General features: G+C 45.6%; 1 protein-coding gene across 2 annotated transcripts in view; it reads left to right on the top strand.

The window, feature by feature from the left end:
• LOC120991649 overlaps positions 1 to 27,376 on the top strand; it is a 314,874-nt gene that overhangs the window by 231,245 nt on the left and 56,253 nt on the right. For both annotated transcript variants that reach the window (XM_040420444.1, XM_040420445.1), the window contains one exon: positions 4,280 to 4,385. In XM_040420444.1, the coding sequence (XP_040276378.1) occupies positions 4,280 to 4,385 (106 nt within the window). The remainder of the gene's footprint in view (positions 1 to 4,279; positions 4,386 to 27,376) is intronic.

Here is a 27,376-nt window from a genome sequence, read left to right as displayed (position 1 = left end):
GGGATGCGTCCCGGGCGGGTTTGGCTGGCACCGGTCGCAGGGTCTGGAGTGGAGATTTCTGGGGTTTGATGGGCCCCCTCACCATATAGGTCTCAACGTCATCCGAGGGGGACATCTTAGGGATCGCAGCACGGACAGCTTTCCGGGCATCGTGGACGTTCTGGGATGCTCCAGCCGCTTGCAACACTATGACATGTTGTAATAGCAGCTGGTTAGTTTCCTGCTGCTGCTTGTTAGCCTCCTGCTGCTGCAAGTTAGCCTCCACGAGAGCTTTCACGACTGCATCCATTTTGTCAGGGGACACGGGTCATAACCTTGCCGGCTTAATGTAGGACATGCACTTGTGCCCGGGAAAAACCCCAAAAAAATTCGGCCTTCAGGCCTGCCTCACTGCGTTTGCCCGCATCCGACACCAATTGTTGGGTTTTGTTCTGGTAGACAGTTCGGTGTTTATTCACACATAAGTAAAAACTAAATGACCGTTCACAGTCTTGGTGTTTGTTCACACCATGCAATGTCCACAATACAAAATCTTCACCTGGTTAGCAGTTTTCCATCCGTAGTCCACAGCAGGCTTTAGGGGCCTGTTTCCCGGCATGCGGCTATCAGCCCTTTAGCATGGCACAAATTCACAGGTCCCAAAACACAGAGACTCCCCAGCTTCTCTGTCAGATGGAGGATAAACCACACCCAGCTGAGACTTCTGGCTGGGTTTTATATAGGCCAAAAAGACCCGGCCTGGAGTGTGGGGAGTAGCCACCCACCCAGCACTTTGGCTACTCCCAGTAAGAGCCGGCCCATATTGGCTTTACAGCCATACTAACAAAAAAACTTTGTCAGTCAGCACTAGCTGCCGCTGACACTTAAAACAACCTGCTCTTACCTCACCGAGGCCAGGAATCTCGGTGACACATACCTTCCATCAATGACGGCCCCTTCCGCCTTCCTACAGTATGTTGAAAAAAAAAGACTTTATCCACCTGGATGAGATATAAAGGCACTTATAAATGTGGACATCATATTTGCACGTGCTGCATCTACATTTTGACTGGTTCTTTTATTTATTTTGTTTGCTATGCAACGTTCATTTGAATTAAAACAGTATATAAATTGCAATACCAGTCATGTAGTTTATTGCATCATGTGTTCCAGTTGCCACCTTCAGTATGTTGGTTGTACAACCAATAGCCTGAAAGTTAGAATCCGCAGACACCTGTCAGACATACCTTTTACTAAAACAAGAAATGTATCAGCAGTTAGCCTCCACTATGCTTTGGTCCACCAAGGCAATGTAACAAGTTTTCGGGTACAAGGCCTGGAAAGAGTTAATCCCCCTACTACCAGAGGCGACTATAAACGCAAGCTATTGAATAGGGAGGTTTTTTGGATTTTTTCTATGGGTACCTCTGTTCCACAAGGGTTAAATTGCAAACAAGATTTAATCCTGCATTATTGATTTCTTGTTCTCATGTAAATTATAAAGTTTGTCAATGAATTGCATTTTTATTGTCTTTTAGTCCTTTTTCATAATATTGAATATATTACTGAATGAAAGTTGGGCGTATGTTATGTTAATTGTGTCCACCTGGTAATTAGTAGCTTTGTCTACTTAAACCAGAGTGTGGCTATTCACTTTTGTCATGAGGAAGGATCAGGAATAATCGATCCGAAACACGTAGATGTGAATACACTGTCGGTTTTTACTGCATTATAAAGAATAGAATAAAGGCTGTCACTGTATGGAAGCTGGAGGTCTGCACTTCTGTTCGTCACATTTGGATTTTGACGCTTGGTTCCCAGTGCAATCCGTGCTTCCCATGTGTATAAAGTCTGGTGAGCGCCACTACTACTCTGTTTTTTCTACTATAGCAGAAATCTAGACCAGCTGCCTTGCAGGTGTAGATCTACGCTTTAATGCACGGACCTGCACAGATGCCACATAATTATTAAAGGGGTATTCCAGTTATGTAAAGTTATTCCCTATCCACGGTGGCCGATCAGGCATGTGTGCTGCCACTCCATTCATTTTTATAGGATTTCCAGAGATAGCCAAGTGCTGTACTCCACTATCTGTGGAACTCTCATAGAAATGAATGGCGTGGCCACACACATGCCCGACTGGCATCTCCATTCATTTTGGGGGGCTTCACGGGTATGGGATTCCTGTTCTCATGATCGGTGGCATTCCCAGGGTTAGAACTCCCACGGATCTAATAGTTATCCCCTATCCTGTGGATAGGAAATAACTTGATATAACCGGAGTACCCCTTTAATCATTGATGTGCATCTAAAGCAGGCCGGTGAGAGGGTAAGACCAGCATGTAAAACACCGGTCTTGCTAAATGTCCCCCTTTGTGTTTAATAGCTATAACGAATGTAGATCACTTTGTACAGATTTTGTCACTTCCATATTGAAAATCTATTGTGTTGGACATTGTCAGAATGCATAATTAAATTTGCTCCTATTCAACTTTGTCTTGCAACAAAAAATGAAAAAGTTCAAAGAAGTGAATGCCTTTTATCTCTTGAGACTCTTCCAGAATAATGACAGGGAATATGCTGCTTATTTCGTCCACCTATAATAGTGTTATAGATATATACCCTACAACCACTGCCAAGTGTAAAATCCCATTTTATTAATCTTGGGTAGATGGGAACTAAGCAAAAAGCAATAATTTTTCACCTCCTGGCGAAACAATTCTCCAAGGACAAATAAATGTTATATGTGTCTGGATTAATGAAGTCAGATTAAATCAGTACGTTTCCCTCAGCAATACAAGCATGACTTCTTCAAGAGGATTCTACAGCTTCAGTGTCACCACAGAAATGATTAAATGAATGTGTGTCTATAGATATGTACAAGTCACAAAGCATCTGTTAATTTCAATAGTAAAACAAAATCCCTCATCAAGGCACAAATTCCCTGGGAATATTGGAAATGCTCACAATAGGGATTTTAAATGTTCATTATAAAATGCAGCAGGTTTCTGAAACTGCAAGCTAAGAATTTCGTAGCTGTTGATCTGAATTATCTGCTACACATATTATTCCTGATTCTATACATGTACAGTAGAATTCATGTTGTGGAAATCTCATTGGACCCTACCAGTGCTGCATTATGGTCTTCTTCTAGCACTGTGTGCTGCATTTAAGGGGGAAATTGAACAAACCCGTTTCTTTTGACAGGGCTTTCAACTGACTGGTTACTCATTGGAACTCCTACAACAAGATTTAATCAGTGGGTTGATTTCATTGCACAAGGGTAACAGCAAGCAATACACTAAAATCAATGGGCGGTTCATTGATGTTGGGGCTCCTGCGTGAAGGTTGTTGGGGTACCCTTGGTGCTATGAACAGTGATGGCCAGTTCGCCGTGTTGGCCCGCGAACACATGCGAGCTGCCATCTTAACTCACAAGTCCGGCGGTGCACAGGTAAGTCCTTACCTGTGCCTGCGCCGCGAGCCGGTCTGAAATGAAATGCGGTCACCGGGAGCAGGCAGTTCCGAGAACAGCCTCCGGGGGCCTTCATCGGGCTGTTCTCAGAACTGCCTGCTCCCGGTGACCTGTGCACCACCGGACTTGTGAGTTAAGATGGCAGCTCGCATGTGTTCGCGGGCGAACACGGCAAACTGGCCATCATTGGCTATGAATGCTGTATGGGTGCAGGGCAGGAGATGTAGGTGCTGTGGCTGGCAAATGGTGCTGGAGTCAGTAACCAGGTCAGTTGTAGAAAATAGACAAGTCTCTCTTTACTACAGTATAGAAAAGGAGTTGTAGTGTATATACAACTGTATCAATCACAGTTCCAAACAATTCACAATGCAATTCTTCCCAGATAAAGATGTATGGATGCAAGCAAGAATAGGGGTTGTAGTACTATAGTGTAATATTTGTGGACATTCAGTAGAGAATTGCTTATGCAAAGAATTTTCCAATAGCTTGATCCTGTGCCCTAGTCTAAATAATACTTCATGTGCAGTATTTGCAGAATAAAAGATCTTGGCTGCGTCTCGAATGTGTGATGAAAAGGACACTTAGGAATCCCCTTTAATACCTCTAATACGTTCAAAAGAATACAGAGGTACAATAAAACTGAAAAGCGCAAAATATTAAGAATATTCATCAACTAAGATGAATTGAAGCCAAAAATAAATTAATCTGACAGGGCAGTGTGCAGCTGAAATAGAAATGTCACATTCAGAAAATCTGTAAGAAAAAATCTGGAAAAGTTAAATGAAAATGCAGAGACCCTGACATAGATGTTTGCCTTTTTTTCAGTTATGCCAACAAATTCCCATTGTGAATGATGAGGTTATAACATTTCAAGCGTATTGCAGTGCTGTATCGTGGTTATCCAGTGCCCCCCAAGATAGTAAAATCAAAGGTAAGCAGAAAGACAAATGTTTTGTAGATGGAAGACAGTGAACAAAGTCTTAGTCTACCATACTGAGGATGATGATAAATTAGTCTTAAAGGGGGTGTCTCATCTCACTAGGATATGCCACAATGTCACCAATGGGACCTGCTCCTATCTCTAGAATGGGGCCCCCAAAGTGAGGTAGAGTGCATCATGCATCCGCAGCGTGCTCTCCATTCACTTCTATGGGAGTTCTGTTAAGAGCCGAGCGAGTGTGCTCAGCTATTTCCAGAACTCCCATAGGAGTGAATGGAGAGCACAAGCACGGCCACCTCTCTATTCGCTTATATGGGAGTTCTGGAAATAGTTCTGCTATTTTCAGCACTCCCAAAGATATGGAAGGAGGTTAGCTGTGATTCTGCGGTGTGGCCTCGTTCACTTTGGGGACCCTATTCAAGTGATAGGTAGTGTTGATCGCGAATTGTTATTGCAAATATTTGCACTTTGAGAATTTGCGAAGATGTAGAATAAAGTGCTATATATTCGTAATCGCGAATATTCTAGATTTTTTTTTCATCAGTAATCTCCCTTCTTGCTTGTGGGCCAATGAGAAGGCTGCAATGTCTTTGTCTGAGCTTAGCAACATCCCTAGCAACCAATAGGAAAGTTCCCTACCCCTTTACTATATAAGAACCTCCCCAGCAGCCATTTTCTGCTGTTTTTTTGCAGATCTGGGAGAGAGAGAGCAGTGACATTGCTGTGCTCTGTGCTTTCACCTGGATCTTATTCCTTATCCAATTACATTAGATAGTTAGTTAACTTATATATATAATGCAGATAGTTAGTGGGAGATCGTCAGTGTAGGTTAGATAGTGATATAGTGTAGCTGATAGGTTCCAGTGCAGTGTGTTAGGCAGTGTGATAGGAATTACTGTGCTGTGCATTTTCTCCAGTCTCAAGAAACTTCTAGCAGCTTGAAAAATGTAGCAAAAGTGATCCACGCCTGTATTGCGCGCGCAATACCTGCATATTACATCGCAATCAAGAAAATAATGACTGGAGATCACGAATTCTAGAATTTCGTGGATTTCGCAAATTTATCGTGAATATTAGGCCAAAAATTTGCAAAATATTGAAAAAACGAATATTGCCCATGCTGCTCATCACTAGTGATAGGTGCTGGTTCCAGATTGATGCCACCAATGTATGAGATGGGCCAACCCCTTTAAAAAATAATTGTTGTTGCATTTGTTAGATAAATAGTTTGTGTGAATACATTACACATATATATCATCATATCTTAACCTGGCTGCAGGCTCTCTTTGCAAATATTTACTAACATACTCAAAAATCCTTGTAGAATAATACCCCAAATGAAAGGCAGGGAGGAGGGAGATGCAGCTGCAGCTTCTTAGTGAGAAACAGCATCAAAGAGGAGAAGAGGAGCAGCAAAGGAAAACATCTGATTGGATCAGAGCACTGAACATAGCTGATTCAACCACTCAGCAAACATGGAAATAATCTACAAACATTTACCAAAATGTGAATAGAGGAGGAAAAACAAAAAAAAATCTACAGGATATGCAACATTAGGTGATTGCTAAGAACCTGCTGTATAGTCATCTCACCCCAGTCATGAGAAGAGTCCCAGTTATTCTTGCCCATAGGAGAAAACTGTCATTCATCATCAGGTGGGTGGGGAAACCATTACTCTTCTCAGGCAGTCTGTTACTTTGCCCTTGCTGCAATTATTACACAGCAGGTTCTGGGCAACCACTTAATATTAGCTCAGGAGTGACAGACCGCTGAAATATGCATGTCTGTCACAAATTTATACTGCCCTTAGTGAGGGCAGCATAAAGTTGATGACAGGTTCCCTTTAAAGGTCATCTGTCAGCAGATTTTTACCTTTGAAACTGTCTGTCCTGTTACATGTGCACTTGGCAGCTGAAGGCATCTGTGTTGGTACTATGTTCATATGTGCCTGCATTGCTGAGAAAAATGCAGCTTTAATATATGCAAATGAGCTTCTAGGAGCAATGGGGGCGTTGCCATTACACTTAGAGGTTCTGCTCTCTCTGCAACACCCGTGCCCTCTATACTTTGATTGACAGGGCCATGAAGTGAAAATGTGACCACACCTGCCTCGCCCTGTCAATCAAAGCGTAGAAGGCGCAGCAGTTGCCGAGAGAGCTGAGCCTGTAGGTGTAACGGCAACGCCCCCATTGCTCCTTGAGCTCATTTGCATATATTAAAACATCATTTTGCTCAGCAGTACGTGCACATATGAACATGGGACCAACACAGATGTCTTCAGCTGCCAAGCGCACATGTAACAGGTCAGCCACAAATCTGCTAACAGATGCCTTTTAAATGCCAATATGTGTAATCCCATTATTTTAGTAATTAATCAAGAAACGGCTGCATAGAGTTTCAATGTAAGTACACAGATCCCAAATAGTTATGACTTTCAATGAGGGAATACAAACTATCATATTTTATACAGAGCTGAATACAACTCCATGCAGAAAACTGCATTGTGTCGATAACGTTGACTACATCACCTAATATGGAATGTCTCCACCGATCCACTTACCATTTTGTCAGTCTACATACAATATATCAGCCAATGTACCAGGACAATATCCGAAAAGTGTCTCAATACACAGTGGCCAATCCGGTGTGACCCTGAAGTATCGCTTTTACGCCATTTATGAGGCTTTGGATAAAGATCAAGTTTCATATGCGTTTCTATAATTTCCATTCAATTAAATTGACTGTAAAATATTCTTCTCTCTTTGACAGTTGATAACTCTTTTGTAAGTAATACCTATTAGAACCACAGCCTCGAAATCTTTCCACTTTTCAAGTGCCTGAGATTATTGCTTTGAATATTATAGCTATCCATTTCAATTATTAAGTTCTCCAAAGAACACTAAGTAATACGGTAATGGAACAAAGTGAATATATTTTATTATAAGTAACATTCTCCCAGATGGTTACATTAAGTGTGCATAAATATTGTAAATATTACTGGCTAATAATTTGATGGGACTTGTCCTCTAAATGCAGTATAAATCAATACCATTCATGGATAGATCATGTCTCATTCTTCGGCAGTAGAATAAGCTATTCTCACTATATTAACATAAAAGCAAAAACCAGACGAAAAATATTGAATTGCTTTTATAAAATAGTCATGAATTATAATACAAATAAATTCTACAGTTTCGTTGGTTGTCCAGACTGAAACAATGAGAGTTATTTATCAAGCCCCAATGCCAACTGGTGTAAAAAAAGTCAAAATTTTGTGCAAATGATGTTTTTATCTGCCCTCACCAGTTTCCTCAAATGGTGCGAGGTGTGGGCAAGTACCATGGGCTCCAACAGATTTATCATCATTTAAACCAGTTTTTTTGTTTAATAATTACTGGAATCTACACCAGCTATGAGCTGGTGTAGACCTAATTCTAAGGCTGCCATCAAGGAGTGCGCTTTGTCATAAATCAAGTACATCCTCCGGCAGTGAAGGGGAATATCAAGATCAGTATAGAAAATGCCAGTCTTGATAAATGACCCGCAATAAATGTGAAAGGATTGTCTTCTAGGCCAGTGGTTCGCAACCTCCAGTACACATACCGCCACAGGTTGAGGGGGTAGATTAGACTGCTATAGCAGCCAGCAATGTTTTATCGCTGCTTGCTAGGGCCTCTCAATATTCAACTGTATCAAATGCTGAATTGAGGCAAGGGAGTGATGTCTCCTTACTCCACCGCTCACTATGATAGTACCTGTAGCCTATTAGGGGCCAGAGCAGGCGACGTAATGACATAAGGAAAGGACTGTGTTCTGCACTGCATCGCTGACACAGCATGGACGTAAATATTTGAGTTTGTTATTGTTTGTTATTTTGTTTTGACAGCATGCCATTGGGCAACTTTGGTTTGGGGTCATTATTATAACTGGGGACACTATAGGGACATTGGTGCTATTGGGCGCACTATAGGGGTAATTTATTCTGTACTGGCACACATTATAAGGGAGCATATTTTTTCTTCGGACACACATTAAGGCCTCATGCACACAACCGTTGTTTTGGTCCGCATCCGAGCCCCATTTTTTGCGGCTTGGATGCGGACCACAAAACACACAATGGTCGTGTGCATGAGGCCTAAAAGGAAACATTTTCATACTTGCAACACTATAAGGGGGCGTTAGTACTTCTAGGGGCACTATAAGGTAATTTTTTTTTTCTACTGGCACACATTATGTGGGCTTTATTACTACTGGGGGTACTATAAGCAGGCATTGTTACTTCTGGGGCATACTATTGGGAAGCTACGGTATATGGTGGGTGTTATTACTACTTGGACACACTGTTGGGGCTTTAATACTACAGGGAGCATTATGGTGGGCTTTATAACTAAAGGGAACTGTGGTGGGCTTTATTACTACTGGGACACTATAGATGGGCATTTCAGGCATTATTACTTAAGAGGCATTATTACTACTGGGGGCATTATGGTGGGCTCTGCTACTAATGGAGGCACTATAAGGGAAATTATTACTGGGGTGAGCTTTATTACTTCTGGAGGATTATGGGCAACATTATTACTTCTGGGGCACATTATTACTACTGGGGGCACTGTAGGGGCACTATTACTACTAAAGGAACTGTGTAAAAGAACTATTACTACTGGGAACTTTTGGGAGCACTGTTACTGTGAGACATTCTGGCACAGTATCAGCTTAGCACAATTATTTTTGGAGGCCATTGTGTTCTATTATGGTCAGGGGCACTATTTGCCGAATGCAGTTATTTTTGAGGGTACTATGTGGCAATAATTATTGAAGGGGGCTCTATCACGTCTGAGATGGCAGGTAACAGATGTGCGGCTCAGAGGGGAGGGAAGAGGAGAACCTTGCACTAGGGAGAGGGAGGAGTGGTGACCCCTAGCTCACCTTGCACTGGCACCTGGCTGCCCTGATGTCCCTAGGCGGGCTGCTAACCCGTACACCGATCACGTGCCTTGTCCCTGGCTTACCCTGAAATAAGCCCTAGGTAGTAAATAGGGCGGTGGGAGCACTAGTCCTCACCACTGAGACCTAGGGTAACAACAGGGAAAGGACAAACACCACAAACAAACCCCGAAGGGAGACAACAAAAACAGAAGAGAAACGGAGATCCAACAGCTCCAGTTCCAACAACTCCACAGCAACAGTTGTCCACCTGAGGTCAGAATAGAAGATCTGGAAGGAAGGTCTATATCTGGCAACAGTGGCGACTCTAGGAATATATAGGGGGGGCACATAAGATACTACAGTCAAAAATGGGGGGGCACTAATAATTTTCACCACTTAATCATACTACTGAAAAAAATGAAATAAGTATATATAAATAAGATTACAAAATACGAGAGTATTGCGGTATGCAGGGAAACCTTTTTATTGTACTAACCTAATAAATTTTTAGGTATGAGATGACGGTTTGATTGGTACTATTTTAGGGTGCATATGACTTTTTGATTGCTTGGTATTACACTTTTTGTGATGTAAAGTGACAAAAAATGGCTATTTTGGCACAGTTTTTTTTTTTTTTTTTTTTTATGGTGTTCACCTGAGGGCTTAGGTCATGTGATATTTTTATAGAGCATGTACTTACGGAGCAAAAAAAAAATCATATTTTAGTGTCTCCATTGTCTGAGAGTGATAGCTTTTTTTATTTTTTGACCAATTGTCTTAGGTAGGAGCTCATTTTTGCGGGATGAGATGGCAGTTTGATTGGTATTATTTTTGGGGGGCATAAGCCTTTTTGATCGCTTGGTATTACACTTTTTGTGATGTAAGGTGATAAAAAATGTTTTTTTTACACCTTTTTCTTTATTTTTTTTATGGTGTTCACCTGAGGGTTTAGGTCATGTGATATTTTTATAGAGCAGGTACTTATGGATGCGGCAATACCTAATATGTATACTTTTTTTAAATTTATTTTACTTTAACACAATAACAGCAGGGAAAAAAAACATGTTTTAGTGTCGTCATAGTCTGAGAGCCATATTTTTTTTTATTTTTTGGGCGGTTGTCTCATGTAGGGGCTCATTTTTTGCAGGATGAGGTGACGGTTTGATTGGTACCATTTTGGCGTACATACGACTTTTTTGATCACTTTTAGTACCTTTTTTTGGAAGGGAGCTGGGCAAAATTTCAATTTCATCATATTTTTTTATGGCGTTCACCGTGTGGGGAAAGTAACATGACCCTTTCAGAGATCAGGTCGTTACGGACGCGGTGATATCAAACATGTGTAGTGTATTTAATTTTTTATGTTTTAATCAATGATAAATGTTCGCCTATAAGAAGAAATATATTATTTTTTTCATTTTTACATTTTTTCACTTTTTTTTTTTGACCCAGACCCACTTGGTTCTTGAAGATCCAGTGAGTCTAATGCCTATATAATACACTACAGTACACTATATTCTCAGGGCCGTCTTTAATATTGATTGGACCCTGGGCAAAGATTTACTTGGGCCCCCTGGATCCGGCCTTTCCACACCCTAGCATGCAATCACGCCCTCCACCACAACACACACACAAAAAAAAAAAATAATCCACAGACCTTGTAGAGTAGTAAACTTTAATAATTTAAACATAAAGAACTGGTTCACAAAAGTCCTTAGCTTGACCTATTTACCACCTGTAGCTCCCTCCCACTTCTCCATCCCCCCCTTCTCCAACCACCCAGCACCCTTACTCACATAAAACAATATATATACTGTATATCTAACACACTGCGTGCAGAATTATTAGGCAAATTAGTATTTTGACCACATCATCCTCTTTATGCATGTTGTCTTACTCCAAGCTGTATAGGCTCGAAAGCCTACTACCAATTAAGCATATTAGGTGATGTGCATCTCTGTAATGAGAAGGGGTGTGGTCTAATGACATCAACACCCTATATTAGGTGTGCATAATTATTAGGCAACTTCCTTTCCTTTGGCAAAATGGGTCAAAAGAAGGACTTGACAGGCTCAGAAAAGTCAAAAATAGTGAAATATCTTGCAGAGGGATGCAGCACTCTTAAAATTGCAAAGCTTCTGAAGCGTGATCATCGAACAATCAAGCGTTTCATTCAAAATAGTCAACAGGGTCGCAAGAAGCGTGTGGAAAAACCAAGGCGCAAAATAACTGCCCATGAACTGAGAAAAGTCAAGCGTGCAGCTGTCAAGATGCCACTTGCCACCAGTTTGGCCATATTTCAGAGCTGCAACATCACTGGAGTGCCCAAAAGCACAAGGTGTGCAATACTCAGAGACATGGCCAAGGTAAGAAAGGCTGAAAGACGACCACCACTGAACAAGACACACAAGCTGAAACGTCAAGACTGGGCCAAGAAATATCTCAAGACTGATTTTTCTAAGGTTTTATGGACTGATGAAATGAGAGTGAGTCTTGATGGGCCAGATGGATGGGCCCGTGGCTGGATTAGTAAAGGTCAGAGAGCTCCAGTCCGACTCAGACGCCAGCAAGGTGGAGGTGGAGTACTGGTTTGGGCTGGTATCATCAAAGATGAGCTTGTGGGGCCTATTCGGGTTGAGGATGGAGTCAAGCTCAACTCCCAGTCCTACTGCCAGTTTCTGGAAGACACCTTCTTCAAGCAGTGGTACAGGAAGAAGTCTGCATCCTTCAAGAAAAACATGATTTTCATGCAGGACAATGCTCCATCACACGCGTCCAAGTACTCCACAGCGTGGCTGGCAAGAAAGGGTATAAAAGAAGAAAATCTAATGACATGGCCTCCTTGTTCACCTGATCTGAACCCCATTGAGAACCTGTGGTCCATCATCAAATGTGAGATTTACAAGGAGGGAAAACAGTACACCTCTCTGAACAGTGTCTGGGAGGCTGTGGTTGCTGCTGCACGCAATGTTGATGGTGAAAAGATCAAAACACTGACAGAATCCATGGATGGCAGGCTTTTGAGTGTCCTTGCAAAGAAAGGTGGCTATATTGGTCACTGATTTGTTTTTGTTTTGTTTTTGAATGTCAGAAATGTATATGTTATATTGGTTTCACTGGTAAAAAATAAATAATTGAAAGGGGTATATATTTGTTTTTTGTTAAGTTGCCTAATAATTATGCACAGTAATAGTCACCTGCACACACAGATATCCCCCTAAAATAGCTAAAACTAAAAACAAACTAAGGCTACTTTCACACTAGCGTTCGGAGCGGATCCGTCTGATGTTTCATCAGACGGATCCGCTCCGATAATGCAGACGTTCGCATCCGTTCAGAACGGATGCGTCTGCATTAAAACTTAGAAAATTTTCTAAGTGTCAAAGTTGTCTGAGCGGATCCGTTCAGACTTTACATTGAAAGTCAATGGGGAACGGATCCGCTTGAAGATTGAGCCATATTGTGTCATCTTCAAGCGGATCCGTCCCCATTGACTTACATTGTAAGTCTGGACGGATCCGCTCGCCTCCGCACGGCCAGGCGGACACCCGAACGCTGCAAGCAGCGTTCAGGTGTCCGCTCACTGAGCGGAGCGGAGGCTGAACGCTGGCAGGCGGATGCATTCTCAGTGGATCCGCCTCCACTGAGAATGCATTGGGGCCAGACGGATGCATTCGGGGCCGCTCGTGAGCCCCTTCAAACGGTGCGCACGAGCGGACACCCGAACGCTAGTGTGAAAGTAGCCTAAAAACTACTTCCAAAAATATTCAGCTTTGATATTAATGAGTTTTTTGGGTTCATTGAGAACATGGTTGTTGTTCAATAATAAAATTAATCCTCAAAAATACAACTTGCCTAATAATTCTGCACTCCCTGTATGTATGTGATATGTACATGCTAGATGGAAAACAAAAAATGCCCAATTTTAGGGCCCTCAGGATAATTTCACAAGTACTCAATTCGTTCAGTGGACCGATAAAAATCCCTGTAGGGGTCCTAAACTAAATATCTTTATTGTAACATATCTAAAATCTAAAGACCTACAGGGATAGGTTAAAACTATCAGGAATGAGAGGGGGGTGACGGTTCCTCACTTGCAATTGGTGCCACCTCACACTTTATGGACCATTTGGTGATTTTATGGGCGCAGAGCCTGTCACAGAACTGAGGATAGCTAGACTACATTAAGGATCAGGTGTAGTTTACATGTGTAGTAATGCTGTGCGAGACTGAGAGTTCATTAATAAACAATTAGGTGCAATCTAGGTTGCTACCATTGAATGTTATCTTACAGTCTCCCAGAAACTCGTAGCAATTATTGCCAATAGTAATGGAATTGTTTGATTCGTGCAACTCACATTTGATCAATTAGCATTCAGACCAAGGGTACTAATCAGTTCTGTTGTATAGGTACTGTGGCTCAGTACCAACACACAAAACTTAATTCCTGTCCCTAAAAGCTATATCTCTGTATTGTGTATCACAGGCCTAAGATATCTGCCCCTGTACAAACAATGGTGGTCACACACATACATGGGTCACATTCAACCTTCATTCCTGCCTAAAATGCCGCGCCTAACACTCCTCCACCCGACATGTTTCGCCGCGATGGGGCTTCATCAGGAGTTTGGAGCAATAGCGTTGGTGCGCGCTTAGATGCCCTCTTAAATGGAAAAGTCTCCACCCTTCATTTTAACCTAAACCAATGAGCTAACTGCTCGCTGGGTACCTCCTACTCAAAAAGGGTGATCTAAATATGAAGCAATCACTCCACCAATCCTAATGCATTTGCCAAGATTGACCAGATAACCAACCAATCAAATGAGATCACATGGCTGATGACTACAGTAGTCATGTGATCAGAAGGTGGTGCCTGGAGTGGAAAGTGGAACTGCGATGCAGGACCTGTGGTGACTAGCCAATCAGGTGAGGTCACATGACTGATGACCATTATAGTCATATGACTATAGTAGTCATGTGATCAGAAAGTGGTGCCTGGAGTGGAAAGTGGAAATGCGATGCAGGACCTGTGGTGACTAGCCAATCAGGTGGGGTGACGCCCATAAAATAACCAAATGGTCCATAAAGTGTGAGGTGGCACCAATTGCAAGTGAGGAACCGTCACCTCCCTCTCAATCCTGATAGTTTTAACCTATTCCTGTAGGTCTTTAGATTTTAGATATGTTACAATAAAGTTATTTAGTTTAGGACCCCTACAGGGATTTTTGTCGGTCCACTGACCGAATTGAGTACTTATGTACATGGTAGGACACAGATCTGCACTCAGCATGCTAAGGTCTAGCCCTGTCATTTAAGGGGAGGGAGTGTGCAAAGCACAGGGCATATTACAAAAGCAGTGCTCCAGGGCTTCAGCCCTGCCCCCTGGTGCCCCAACTTGCTAATTTGCATATGAATAAAAACACATATCTCTACAGACAAAAGGAAAGGTATTGTTTTAATCATCATGATGAGCCATACCAGGCAGTAAAAGGGTTGATAATGCTGATAGAGCATCTTTAAGTTTAGGTTTTTCACCAATTACATGCATGAATTGAGTCTTCTTCATGGCACGGCCCTCTTTCTATTTTGCTGTTGCTATTTTGTGCAGAGTCCTAAGGCAAACTCCTGCTAAATATGTTCAGATGAATATATACTAATCCTAGAAACATGGTGTGAAGGGAAATTTTTCTGCTACAAGCAGTATGTGAAGCTTTGTTCAAATTTCATAAGCCCTCAAGGAGCTTGGTGACTTCTCAGCGAGTTACTGAGCATTTTTGTAGATTAGGAAAAGTTGTCAGCTGAGCATGAATCCTAAGAATATGGAAAATCACTTTACTCCCGGGTCTTTCCCAGACCTCAAGGCTAAAAAGAAATCTCGTTAACTTTTTCTTTTGACCAAATCCTATATTCCTCCTACCACGCAGTAAATTGGGTCCATTACTGACAGGCATTATAGCCTACTCTTTGACTTAAATTTCCCGCAAGCTCTTCTTAAACAGATCTGTAAGCTCAGCAATGTCCCAAGAAATGACAAATACATTTGAAAGTTTCTTGATTTCCCAAATGTCTGATTAAATAAAAATAAAGGGGCAGTTAATGTAGAAGCTTTTAGACAAAGGATCTGTATTCTAATTAATAGTATTTAAAGAGAGAAAAACTTGTTGAAGTGGAAATTTGTACGGCTTCTATTGCTTTTAATTATACGTATTGCTTTCAGTCACTCTCATTTCCTCATGTTCTGCTATGCAAAGAGAGATCTTGCAAAACTGGTGCTCATCTGTGAAATATCTCAGTCTTCGATGTTGCAGATTATAGAGATTAAAGGGAACCTGTCACGTTGAACATGGTGTCTGAGCAGCAGGCAGCATGTTATAGAGCAGGAGGAGCTGAGCAGATTGGTGTATAGTTTTGTGGAAAAAGATTCAGTATAACATAAATATATACATTTATATTCCTGCTCCTTCTGGGCTTTGAAGTCAAGGAGGCGGTCCTAGTAGTGATTGACAGCTCTCTCTGTATACACAGTCCTAGAGGGAAGGCTGTCAATCACTGATGGGACCGCCTCCTTAACTTCAAAGCACAGAAAGAGCAGGAATTTAAATGTATAAATGAAAAGTTATACTGAATCTTTTTCCCCAAAACGATACATCAATCTGCTCAGCTCCTTCTGCTCTATAACGTGCAGGCTTCATCTCAGACACCATGTTCAACACAACAGGTTCCCTTTAATAATCAAAACAAATATCTTTTATATGTTACAGTCGATCCCACTTTTCTCCACGTTTCTCACTGTCCTGTTCATGTTCACAGGGTTGTTGAAGTTGATAAACAAAGTTTTCTTTTTTGTGTTTTTTATTTTATTAAGCATTACGGCGGCATTACAATACACAATGTTACAGCTTCCTTCCCGACAGTCGGCTGCTCGTTCAGTGAAGCTCCTCCCACCCAGCTAGTTATATAGACACTCCCGTATCACTGCCCCAAACAACACCCAGCTAGTTCATAGCTCCTCCCACCCAGCTAGTGATATAGACCCTCCCCTATCACTGCTCCTAACACCCAGCTAGTTTATAGCTTCTCCCACCCAGCTAGTTACATAGACACTGCCCTGTTGATGTGACACCCCATAAACATAACATCACAGGAAATAGGATAAGAAACAGCTGCATGGACACGGTCATGTGACCACAGCCCAGATCAGACATAGCAGCAATAAAGGTAAAATTAATACATTACAAAATTAAAGCTTCCATCATAAATGGTTATTTTAATGGATGTTGATGCAAACAGGTTAATCTGGCCTGGTTACTGACTCTCCTAACACCACATGGTGACCACTGCACCATTTCAAGCTCTGCCTTGCACCCACACAGACATTTAACATCAAGAGCACCAAATATTACCATCAGGCAGGAGCTCTAGCTACAGGGAGTGGCCCGAGGGAATATAGGGTGCCCCTCCTTCTCTTCACTGTAGTGATGGGAAGTTCGAATCTTTTAAATGAATCGGTTCATTTGAATCAATTCATTCAAAAGAACCGATTCATGAATCAAATCTTCGATTCACTTACTGAGTTGGCTGACAAGCAAGTGAACTGAAGCGCAGGAGTTGGGGAAAAAAGCATCCAGGGGGTGGGGAAAACTCAGCACTGGAGGGGAGGGGTAATTAACCCTTATGCTACCAGCGTGGCGCTGGTGCGATGTGTAAACATGACGCCCGCTCACATGTGCAGCGGGCGTCATGGCCGGCAGATCTCTGCTGTTTCATATAGCAGAGACCTGTGGATAATTACCGTGATCGGCAATAATTAAATGCTTTAGATGCCATGATCAAGTGAGATCACGGCACCTAAATGCGCAAACCTACCTATGCCCCGTGTGTCCAATCCGAGCATAGGTAGTTGACCTGAATACTGGTAGCTTTACCGAGTAAGCTAACAGTATTTGAACTGCAATTCTTATTTTGGCCACCAGAGAGCAGGCCAGGATAAGAAATGAGCAAAAGTGATGCCCCCTTAGTGCCCCTTCACAATAGTGATGCCCCTTTACTATCCTCTCAGAATATTGATGCCCCTTACTACCCCATCACAATAAAGATGTATCTTTAGTACCCCTCAACATAGTAATGCTCCCTTAGTCTCAGCAATCATTGAAGTCCAAGGGGTGATGCAAATCCCCGCCCAGTGTCCACTTTGAGGCGAGAAATCCTCCTCTATCAACAGAAATTCCAGTCTCTTACCCCTTCAAATTACACAATTCTGCAGTCACCACTAGGGGGAGCTTAGAAGATTACTGCTTACTGTTTGTAGCGCATAAGATAATATGTAGTGAGCTCCCTCTAGTGGTGGCTGCAGGAAAAAAGAATGCTTTCACTTTTATGACTATGCAGTGTACAGTATATGGAGCAATGTATTTAAAAATGAAATTGTGGCTATAAAAGAAATTGATCAACATAGAATTTTAGACCTAAATTGACTTGATATTAAAGGTTAAACCCTATGCTATTTTCCCTGGTTCAGCCACTACTGAAAATGTATTGATTTCAGTGCAGAATTTAGCTGAATTTAAAGGATCAATTGTAGGTCACATAACTGGTTAATTTGCAAAACTGCCACTGTAGACTCCCCAAGGCCGGTAGAAACAACTTTACCCATTCCCCAAAAGAAGAGGTGGACAAACTAACAATTTAGAATTCACATCAGAATGGGACCCTGGTAAAGGCAGTGCTCCACACTCCGGAGGCCCTGACTAGGATCTCCAATATGTTCTGCACATAGAGCCGGTTAATGGAACATTCTTTAGATACATTGTAACTAGAGTTGAGCGAACACCTGGATGTTCGGGTTCGAGAAGTTCGGCCGAACTTCACGGAAATGTTCGGGATCCGAACCCGAACCGAACTTCGTCCCGAACCCGAACCCCATTGAAGTCAATGGGGACCCGAACTTTTGGGCACTAAAAAGGCTGTAAAACAGCCCAGGAAAGAGCTAGAGGGCTGCAACATGTAGGTAAATCCCCTGCAAACAAATGTGGATAGGGAAATGAATTAAAATAAAAATAAAAAAAAATAAAAATGACCCAATATCAATTGGACAGAGGTCTCTTCATGCCATAGCAAAGAATCTGGCATCATGTCAGCACAGAATCAGTCTCTTCATGCCATAGCAGAGAATCTGGCTTCATGTCAGCACAGAATCAGTCTTCATGTCATAGCAGAGAATCAGGCTTCACGTCACCCACCACTGGAACAGGCCACTGTCACACATTTAGGCCCCGGCACCCAGACAGAGGAGAGCGGTCCCGTAACAGAGAATCTGGCCTTATGTCAGTGCAGAATCTGTCTTCATGTCATAGCAGAGAATCAGGCTTCACGTCACCCACCACTGGAACAGGCCACTGTCACACATTTAGGCCCTGGCACCCAGACAGAGGAGAGAGGTCCTGTAACAGAGAATCTGGCCTTATGTCAGCACAGAATCTGTCTTCATGTCATAGCAGAGAATCAGGCATCACGTCACCCACCACTGGAACAGGCCACTGTCACACATTTAGGCCCCGGCACCCAGACAGAGGAGAGAGGTCTTGTAACAGAGAATCTGGCCTTATGTCAGCACAGAATCTGTCTTCATGTCATAGCAGAGAATCAGGCATCACGTCACCCACCACTGGAACAGGCCACTGTCACACATTTAGGCCCAGGCACCCAGACAGAGGAGAGCGGTCCCGTAACAGAGAATCTGGCCTTATGTCAGCGCAGAATCTGTCTTCATGTCATAGCAGAGAATCAGGCTTCACGTCACCTACCACTGGAACAGGCCACTGTCACATATTTAGGCCCAGGCACCCAGGCAGAGGAGAGAGGTCGCGTAACAGAGAATCTGGCTTCATGTCAGCACAGAATAAGTCTTCATGTCATAGCAGAGAATTAGGCATCACGTCACCCACCACTGGAACAGGCCACTGTCACACATTTAGGCCCAGGCACCCAGGCAGAGGAGAGAGGTCCCGTAACAGAGAATCTGGCCTTATGTCAACGCAGAATCAGTCTTCTTGTCATAGCAGAGAATCAGGCTTCACGTCACCCACCACTGGAACAGGCCACTGTCACACATTTAGGCCCCGGCACCCAGACAGAGGAGAGAGGTCCTGTAACAGAGAATCTGGCCTTATGTCAGCACAGAATCTGTCTTCATGTCATAGCAGAGAATCAGGCATCACGTCACCCACCACTGGAACAGGCCACTGTCACACATTTAGGCCCCGGCACCCAGACAGAGGAGAGAGGTCCTGTAACAGAGAATCTGGACTTATGTCAGCACAGAATCTGTCTTAATGTCATAGCAGAGAATAAGGCTTCATGTCACCTAGCACTGGAACAGGCCACTGTCAAATATTTAGGCCCAGGCACCCAGGCAGAGGAGAGAGGTCGCGTAACAGAGAATCTGGCTTCATGTCAGCACAGAATAAGTCTTCATGTCATAGCAGAGAATCAGGCATCACGTCACCCACCACTGGAACAGGCCACTGTCACACATTTAGGCCCAGGCACCCAGGCAGAGGAGAGAGGTCCCGTAACAGAGAATATGGCCTTATGTCAGCGCAGAATCAGTCTTCATGTCATAGCAGAGAATCAGGCTTCACGTCACCCACCACTGGAACAGGCCACTGTCACACATTTAGGCCCAGGCACCCAGGCAGAGGAGAGAGGTCCCGTAACAGAGAATCTGGCCTTATGTCAGCACAGAATCTGTCTTCATGTCATAGCAGAGAATCAGGCATCACGTCACCCACCACTGGAACAGGCCACTGTCACACATTTAGGCCCAGGCACCCAGGCAGAGGAGAGAGGTCCCGTAACAGAGAATCTGGCCTTATGTCAGCGCAGAATCAGTCTTCATGTCATAGCAGAGAATCAGGCTTCACGTCACCCACCACTGGAACAGGCCACTGTCACACATTTAGGCCCAGGCACCCAGACAGAGGAGAGCGGTCCCGTAACAGAGAATCTGGCCTTATGTCCGCGCAGAATCTGTCTTCATGTCATAGCAGAGAATCAGGCTTCACGTCACCCACCACTGGAACAGGCCACTGTCACACATTTAGGCCCTGGCACCCAGACAGAGGAGAGAGGTCCTGTAACAGAGAATCTGGCCTTATGTCAGCACAGAATCTGTCTTCATGTCATAGCAGAGAATCAGGCATCACGTCACCCACCACTGGAACAGGCCACTGTCACACATTTAGGCCCCGGCACCCAGACAGAGGAGAGAGGTCTTGTAACAGAGAATCTGGCCTTATGTCAGCACAGAATCTGTCTTCATGTCATAGCAGAGAATCAGGCATCACGTCACCCACCACTGGAACAGGCCACTGTCACACATTTAGGCCCAGGCACCCAGACAGAGGAGAGCGGTCCCGTAACAGAGAATCTGGCCTTATGTCAGCGCAGAATCTGTCTTCATGTCATAGCAGAGAATCAGGCTTCACGTCACCCACCACTGGAACAGGCCACTGTCACATATTTAGGCCCAGGCACCCAGGCAGAGGAGAGAGGTCGCGTAACAGAGAATCTGGCTTCATGTCAGCACAGAATAAGTCTTCATGTCATAGCAGAGAATCAGGCTTCACGTCACCCACCACTGGAACAGGCCACTGTCACACATTTAGGCCCCGGCACCCAGACAGAGGAGAGAGGTCCTGTAACAGAGAATCTGGCCTTATGTCAGCACAGAATCTGTCTTCATGTCATAGCAGAGAATCAGGCATCACGTCACCCACCACTGGAACAGGCCACTGTCACACATTTAGGCCCAGGCACCCAAACAGAGGAGAGCGGTCCCGTAACAGAGAATCTGGCCTTATGTCAGTGCAGAATCTGTCTTAATGTCATAGCAGAGAATAAGGCTTCATGTCACCTACCACTGGAACAGGCCACTGTCACATATTTAGGCCCAGGCACCCAGGCAGAGGAGAGAGGTCGCGTAACAGAGAATCTGGCTTCATGTCAGCACAGAATAAGTCTTCATGTCATAGCAGAGAATCAGGCATCACGTCACCCACCACTGGAACAGGCCACTGTCACACATTTAGGCCCAGGCACCCAGGCAGAGGAGAGAGGTTCCGTAACAGAGAATCTGGCCTTATGTCAGCGCAGAATCAGTCTTCATGTCATAGCAGAGAATCAGGCATCACGTCACCCACCACTGGAACAGGCCACTGTCACACATTTAGGCCCAGGCACCCAGGCAGAGGAGAGAGGTCCCGTAACAGAGAATCTGGCCTTATGTCAGCACAGAATCTGTCTTCATGTCATAGCAGAGAATCAGGCATCACGTCACCCACCACTGGAACAGGCCACTGTCACACATTTAGGCCCAGGCACCCAGACAGAGGAGAGAGGTCCTGTAACAGAGAATCTGGCCTTATGTCAGCACAGAATCTGTCTTCATGTCATAGCAGAGAATCAGGCATCACGTCACCCACCACTGGAACAGGCCACTGTCACACATTTAGGCCCCAGCACCCAGACAGAGGAGAGAGGTCCTGTAACAGAGAATCTGGCCTTATGTCAGCACAGAATCTGTCTTCATGTCATAGCAGAGAATCAGGCATCACGTCACCCACCACTGGAACAGGCCACTGTCACACATTTAGGCCCAGGCACCCAGGCAGAGGAGAGAGGTCCCGTAACAGAGAATCTGGCCTTATGTCAGCGCAGAATCAGTCTTCATGTCATAGCAGAGAATCAGGCTTCACGTCACCCACCACTGGAACAGGCCACTGTCACATATTTAGGCCCAGGCACCCAGGCAGAGGAGAGAGGTCACGTAACAGAGAATCTGGCTTCATGTCAGCACAGAATAAGTCTTCATGTCATAGCAGAGAATCAGGCATCACGTCACCCACCACTGGAACAGGCCACTGTCACACATTTAGGCCCAGGCACCCAGGCAGAGGAGAGAGGTCCCGTAACAGAGAATCTGGCCTTATGTCAGCGCAGAATCAGTCTTCATGTCATAGCAGAGAATCAGGCTTCACGTCACCCACCACTGGAACAGGCCACTGTCACACATTTAGGCCCAGGCACCCAGGCAGAGGAGAGAGGTCCCGTAACAGAGAATCTGGCCTTATGTCAGCGCAGAATCAGTCTTCATGTCATAGCAGAGAATCAGGCTTCACGTCACCCACCACTGGAACAGGACACTGTCACACATTTAGGCCCCGGCACCCAGACAGAGGAGAGCGGTCCCGTAACAGAGAATCTGGCCTTATGTCAGCACAGAATCTGTCTTCATGTCATAGCAGAGAATCAGGCATCACGTCACCCACCACTGGAACAGGCCACTGTCACACATTTAGGCCCAGGCAGAGGAGAGAGGTCCCGTAACAGAGAATCTGGCCTTATGTCAGCGCAGAATCAGTCTTCATGTCATAGCAGAGAATCAGGCTTCACGTCACCCACCACTGGAACAGGCCACTGTCACATATTTAGGCCCAGGCACCTAGGCAGAGGAGAGAGGTCGCGTAACAGAGAATCTGGCTTCATGTCAGCACAGAATAAGTCTTCATGTCATAGCAGAGAATCAGGCATCACGTCACCCACCACTGGAACAGGCCACTGTCACACATTTAGGTTCAGGCACCCAGGCAGAGGAGAGAGGTCCCGTAACAGAGAATCTGGCCTTATGTCAGCGCAGAATCAGTCTTCATGTCATAGCAGAGAATCAGGCTTCACGTCACCCACCACTGGAACAGGCCACTGTCACACATTTAGGCCCAGGCACCCAGGCAGAGGAGACAGCTCCCGTAACAGAGAATCTGGCCTTATGTCAGCGCAGAATCAGTCTTCATGTCATAGCAGAGAATCAGGCTTCACGTCACCCACCACTGGAACAGGCCATTGTCACACATTTAGGCCCCGGCACCCAGACAGAGGAGAGCGGTCCCGTAACAGAGAATCTGGCCTTATGTCAGCACAGAATCTGTCTTCATGTCATAGCAGAGAATCAGGCATCACGTCACCCACCACTGGAACAGGCCACTGTCACACATTTAGGCCCAGGCACCCAGGCAGAGGAGAGAGGTCCCGTAACAGAGAATCTGGCCTTATGTCAGCGCAGAATCAGTCTTCATGTCATAGCAGAGAATCAGGCTTCACGTCACCCACCACTGGAACAGGCCACTGTCACACATTTAGGCCCCGGCACCCAGACAGAGGAGAGCGGTCCCGTAACAGAGAATCTGGCCTTATGTCAGCACAGAATCTGTCTTCATGTCATAGCAGAGAATCAGGCATCACGTCACCCACCACTGGAACAGGCCACTGTCACACATTTAGGCCCCGGCACCCAGACAGAGGAGAGGTTCATTCAACTTTGGGTTGCCCCGCAATATAATGGTAAAATGAAATTAAAAATAGTATTGAATGAGGAAGTGCCCTGGAGTAGAATAATATATTGTTAAGGGGAGGTAGTTAATATCTAATCTGCACAAGGGATGGACAGGTCCTGTGGGATCCATGCCTGGTTCATTTTTATGAACGTCAGCTTGTCCACATTGGCTGGGTTTGCTTGTAATGACGCCCCCTGCCGCGCTGAATACACGTTCAGACAAAACGCTGGCCGCCGGGCAGGCCAGCACCTCCAAGGCATAAAAGGCTAGCTCTGGCCACGTGGACAATTTGGAGACCCAGAAGTTGAATGGGGCCGAACCATCAGTCAGTACGTGGAGGGGTGTGCACAGGTACTGTTCCACCATGTTAGTGAAATGTTGCCTCCTGCTAACACGTTCCGTATCAGGTGGTGGTGCACTTAGCTGTGGCGTGTTGACAAAACTTTTCCACATCTCTGCTATGCTAACCCTGCCTTCAGAGGAGCTGGGCGTGACACAGCTGCGTTGGCGACCTCTTGCTCCTCCTCTGCCTTCGCCTTGGGCTTCCACTGGTTCCCCTGTGACATTTGGGAATGCTCTCAGTAGCGCGTCTACCAACGTGCGCTTGTACTCGCGCATCTTCCTATCACGCTCCAGTGTAGGAAGTAAGGTGGGCACATTGTCTTTGTACCGGGGATCCAGCAGGGTGGCAACCCAGTAGTCCGCACATGTTAAAATGTGGGCAACTCTGCTGTCGTTGGCACTGCAGCATGTAGTCGCTCATGTGTGCCAGGCTGCCCAGAGTTAAGGACAAGCTGTCCTCTGTGGGAGGCGTATCGTCATCGTCCTGTGTTTCCCCCCAGCCACGCACCAGTGATGGGCCCGAGCTGCTTTGGGTGCCACCCCGCTGTGAACATGCTTCATCCTCATCCTCCTCCACCTCCTCCTCATCCTCGTCCTCCTCGTCCTCCAGTAGTGGGCCCTGTCTGGCCACATTTGTACCTGGCCTCTGGTGTTGCAAAAAACCTCCCTCTGAGTCACTTCGAAGAGACTGGCCTGAAAGTGCTAAAAATGACCCCTCTTCCTCCTCTTCCTCCTGGGCCACCTCCTCTTCCATCATCGCCCTAAGTGTTTTCTCAAGGAGACATAGAAGTGGTATTGAAACGCTGATAACGGCGTCATCGCCACTGGCCATGTTGGTGGAGTACTCGAAACAGCGCAACAAGGCACACAGGTCTCGCATGGAGGCCCAGTCATTGGTGGTGAAGTGTGTCTGATCCACAGTGCGACTGACCCGTGCGTGCTGCAGCTGAAACTCCACTATGGCCTGCTGCTGCTCGCACAGTCTGTCCAGCATATGCAAGGTGGTGTTCCACCTGGTGGGTACGTTGCATATGAGGCGGTGAGCGGGAAGGCGGAAGTTATGCTGTAGCGCAGACAGGCGAGCAGCGGCAGGGTGTGAACGCCGGAAGCGCGAACAGACGGACCGCACTTTATGCAGCAGCTCTGACATGTCGGGGTAGTTGCGAATGAACTTCTGCACCACCAAATTCAGCACATGCGCCAGGCAAGGGATGTGCGTCAAACCGGCTAGTCCCAGAGCTGCAACGAGATTTCGCCCATTATCGCACACCACCAGGCCGGGCTTGAGGCTCACCGGCAGCAACCACTCGTCGGTCTGTTGTTCTATACCCCGCCACAACTCCTGTGCGGTGTGGGGCCTGTCCCCCAAACATATGAGTTTCAGAATGGCCTGCTGACGTTTACCCTGTGCTGTGCTGAAGTTGGTGGTGAAGGTGTGTGGCTGACTGGATGAGCAGGTGGAAGAAGAGGAGGAGGAAGCTGAGTAGGAGGAGGAGGAGACAGGAGGCAAAGAATGTTGCCCTGCGATCCTTGGCGGCGGAAGGACGTGCGCCAAACAGCTCTCCGCCTGGGGCCCAGCCGTCACTACATTTACCCAGTGTGCAGTTAGGGAGATATAGCGTCCCTGGCCGTGCTTACTGGTCCACGTATCTGTGGTTAGGTGGACCTTGCCACAGATGGCGTTGCGCAGTGCACACTTGATTTTATCGGACACTTGTTTGTGCAGGGAAGGCACGGCTCTCTTGGAAAAGTAGTGGCGGCTGGGAACAACATACTGTGGGACAGCAAGTGACATGAGCTGTTTGAAGCTGTGTGTGTCCACCAGCCTAAATGACAGCATTTCATAGGCCAGTAGTTTAGAAATGCTGGCATTGAGGGCCAGGGATCGAGGGTGGCTAGGTGGGAATTTACGCTTTCTCTCAAATGTTTGTGAGATGGAGAGCTGAACGCTGCCGTGTGACATGGTTGAGATGCTTGGTGACGCAGGTGGTGGTGTTGGTGGTACATCCCATGTTTGCTGGGCGGCAGGTGCCAACGTTCCTCCAGAGGCAGAGGAAGAGGCCGAGGCGGCGGCAGCAGCAGCAGAAGAGGCCGAGGCGGCGGCAGCAGCAGAAGAGGCCGAGGCGGCAGCAGCAGAAGAGGCAGCAGGGGGAGCCTGAGTGACTTCCTTGTTTTTAAGGTGTTTACTCCACTGCAGTTCATGCTTTGCATGCAGGTGCCTGGTCATGCAGGTTGTGCTAAGGTTCAGAACGTTAATGCCTCGCTTCAGGCTCTGATGGCACAGCGTGCAAACCACTCGGGTCTTGTTGTCAGCACATTGTTTGAAGAAGTGCCATGCCAGGGAACTCCTTGAAGCTGCCTTTGGGGTGCTCGGTCCCAGATGGCGGCGGTCAGTAGCAGGCGGAGTCTCTTGGCGGCGGGTGTTCTGATTTTGCCCACTGCTCCCTCTTTTGCTACGCTGTTGGCTCGGTCTCACCACTGCCTCTTCCTCCGAACTCTGAAAGTCAGTGGCACGACCTTCATTCCATGTGGGGTCTAGGACCTCATCGTCCCCTGCATCGTCTTCCACCCAGTCTTGACCCCTGACCTCCTGTTCAGTCTGCACACTGCAGAAAGACGCAGCAGTTGGCACCTGTGTTTCGTCATCATCAGAGACGTGCTGAGGTGGTATTCCCATATCCTCATCATCAGGAAACATAAGTGGTTGTGCTTTAGTGCATTCTATCTCTTCCACCCCTGGTGAAGAGCTAGGTGGATGCCCTTGGGAAACCCTGGCAGCAGAGTCTTCAAACAGCATAAGAGACTGCTGCATAACTTGAGGCTCAGACAGTTTCCCTGATATGCATGGGGGTGATGTGACAGACTGATGGGCTTGGTTTTCATGCGCCATCTGTGCGCTTTCTGCAGAAGACTGGGTGGGAGATAATGTGAACGTGCTGGATGCACTGTCGGCCACCCAATTGACTAATGCCTGTACCTGCTCAGGCCTTACCATCCTTAGAACGGCATTGGGCCCCACCAAATATCCCTGTAAATTCTGGCGGCTACTGGGACCTGAGGTAGTTGGTACACTAGGACGTGTGGCTGTGGCAGAACGGCCACGTCCTCTCCCAGCACCAGAGGGTCCACTAACACCACCACGACCATGTCCACGTCCGCATCCGCGTCCCTTATTAGATGTTTTCCTCATTGTTCCCGTTCACCACAATTTTGAGAATGGCAAATTTGGGAATAGTTTTTCAACCCAGAAAAAAAAATGTGCTTTTACGGTCACTACAAATAACTTGACCAGCTAAAACAGTACAGATTTGCTTGAATAGAAAT

The sequence above is a fragment of the Bufo bufo genome, chromosome 2, assembly GCF_905171765.1.
Source record: "Bufo bufo chromosome 2, aBufBuf1.1, whole genome shotgun sequence".
Taxonomy (NCBI): Eukaryota; Metazoa; Chordata; class Amphibia; order Anura; family Bufonidae; genus Bufo; species Bufo bufo.
Note: the sequence above shows the minus strand (reverse complement) of the source record. Positions and strands in the feature narration are given on the sequence as shown.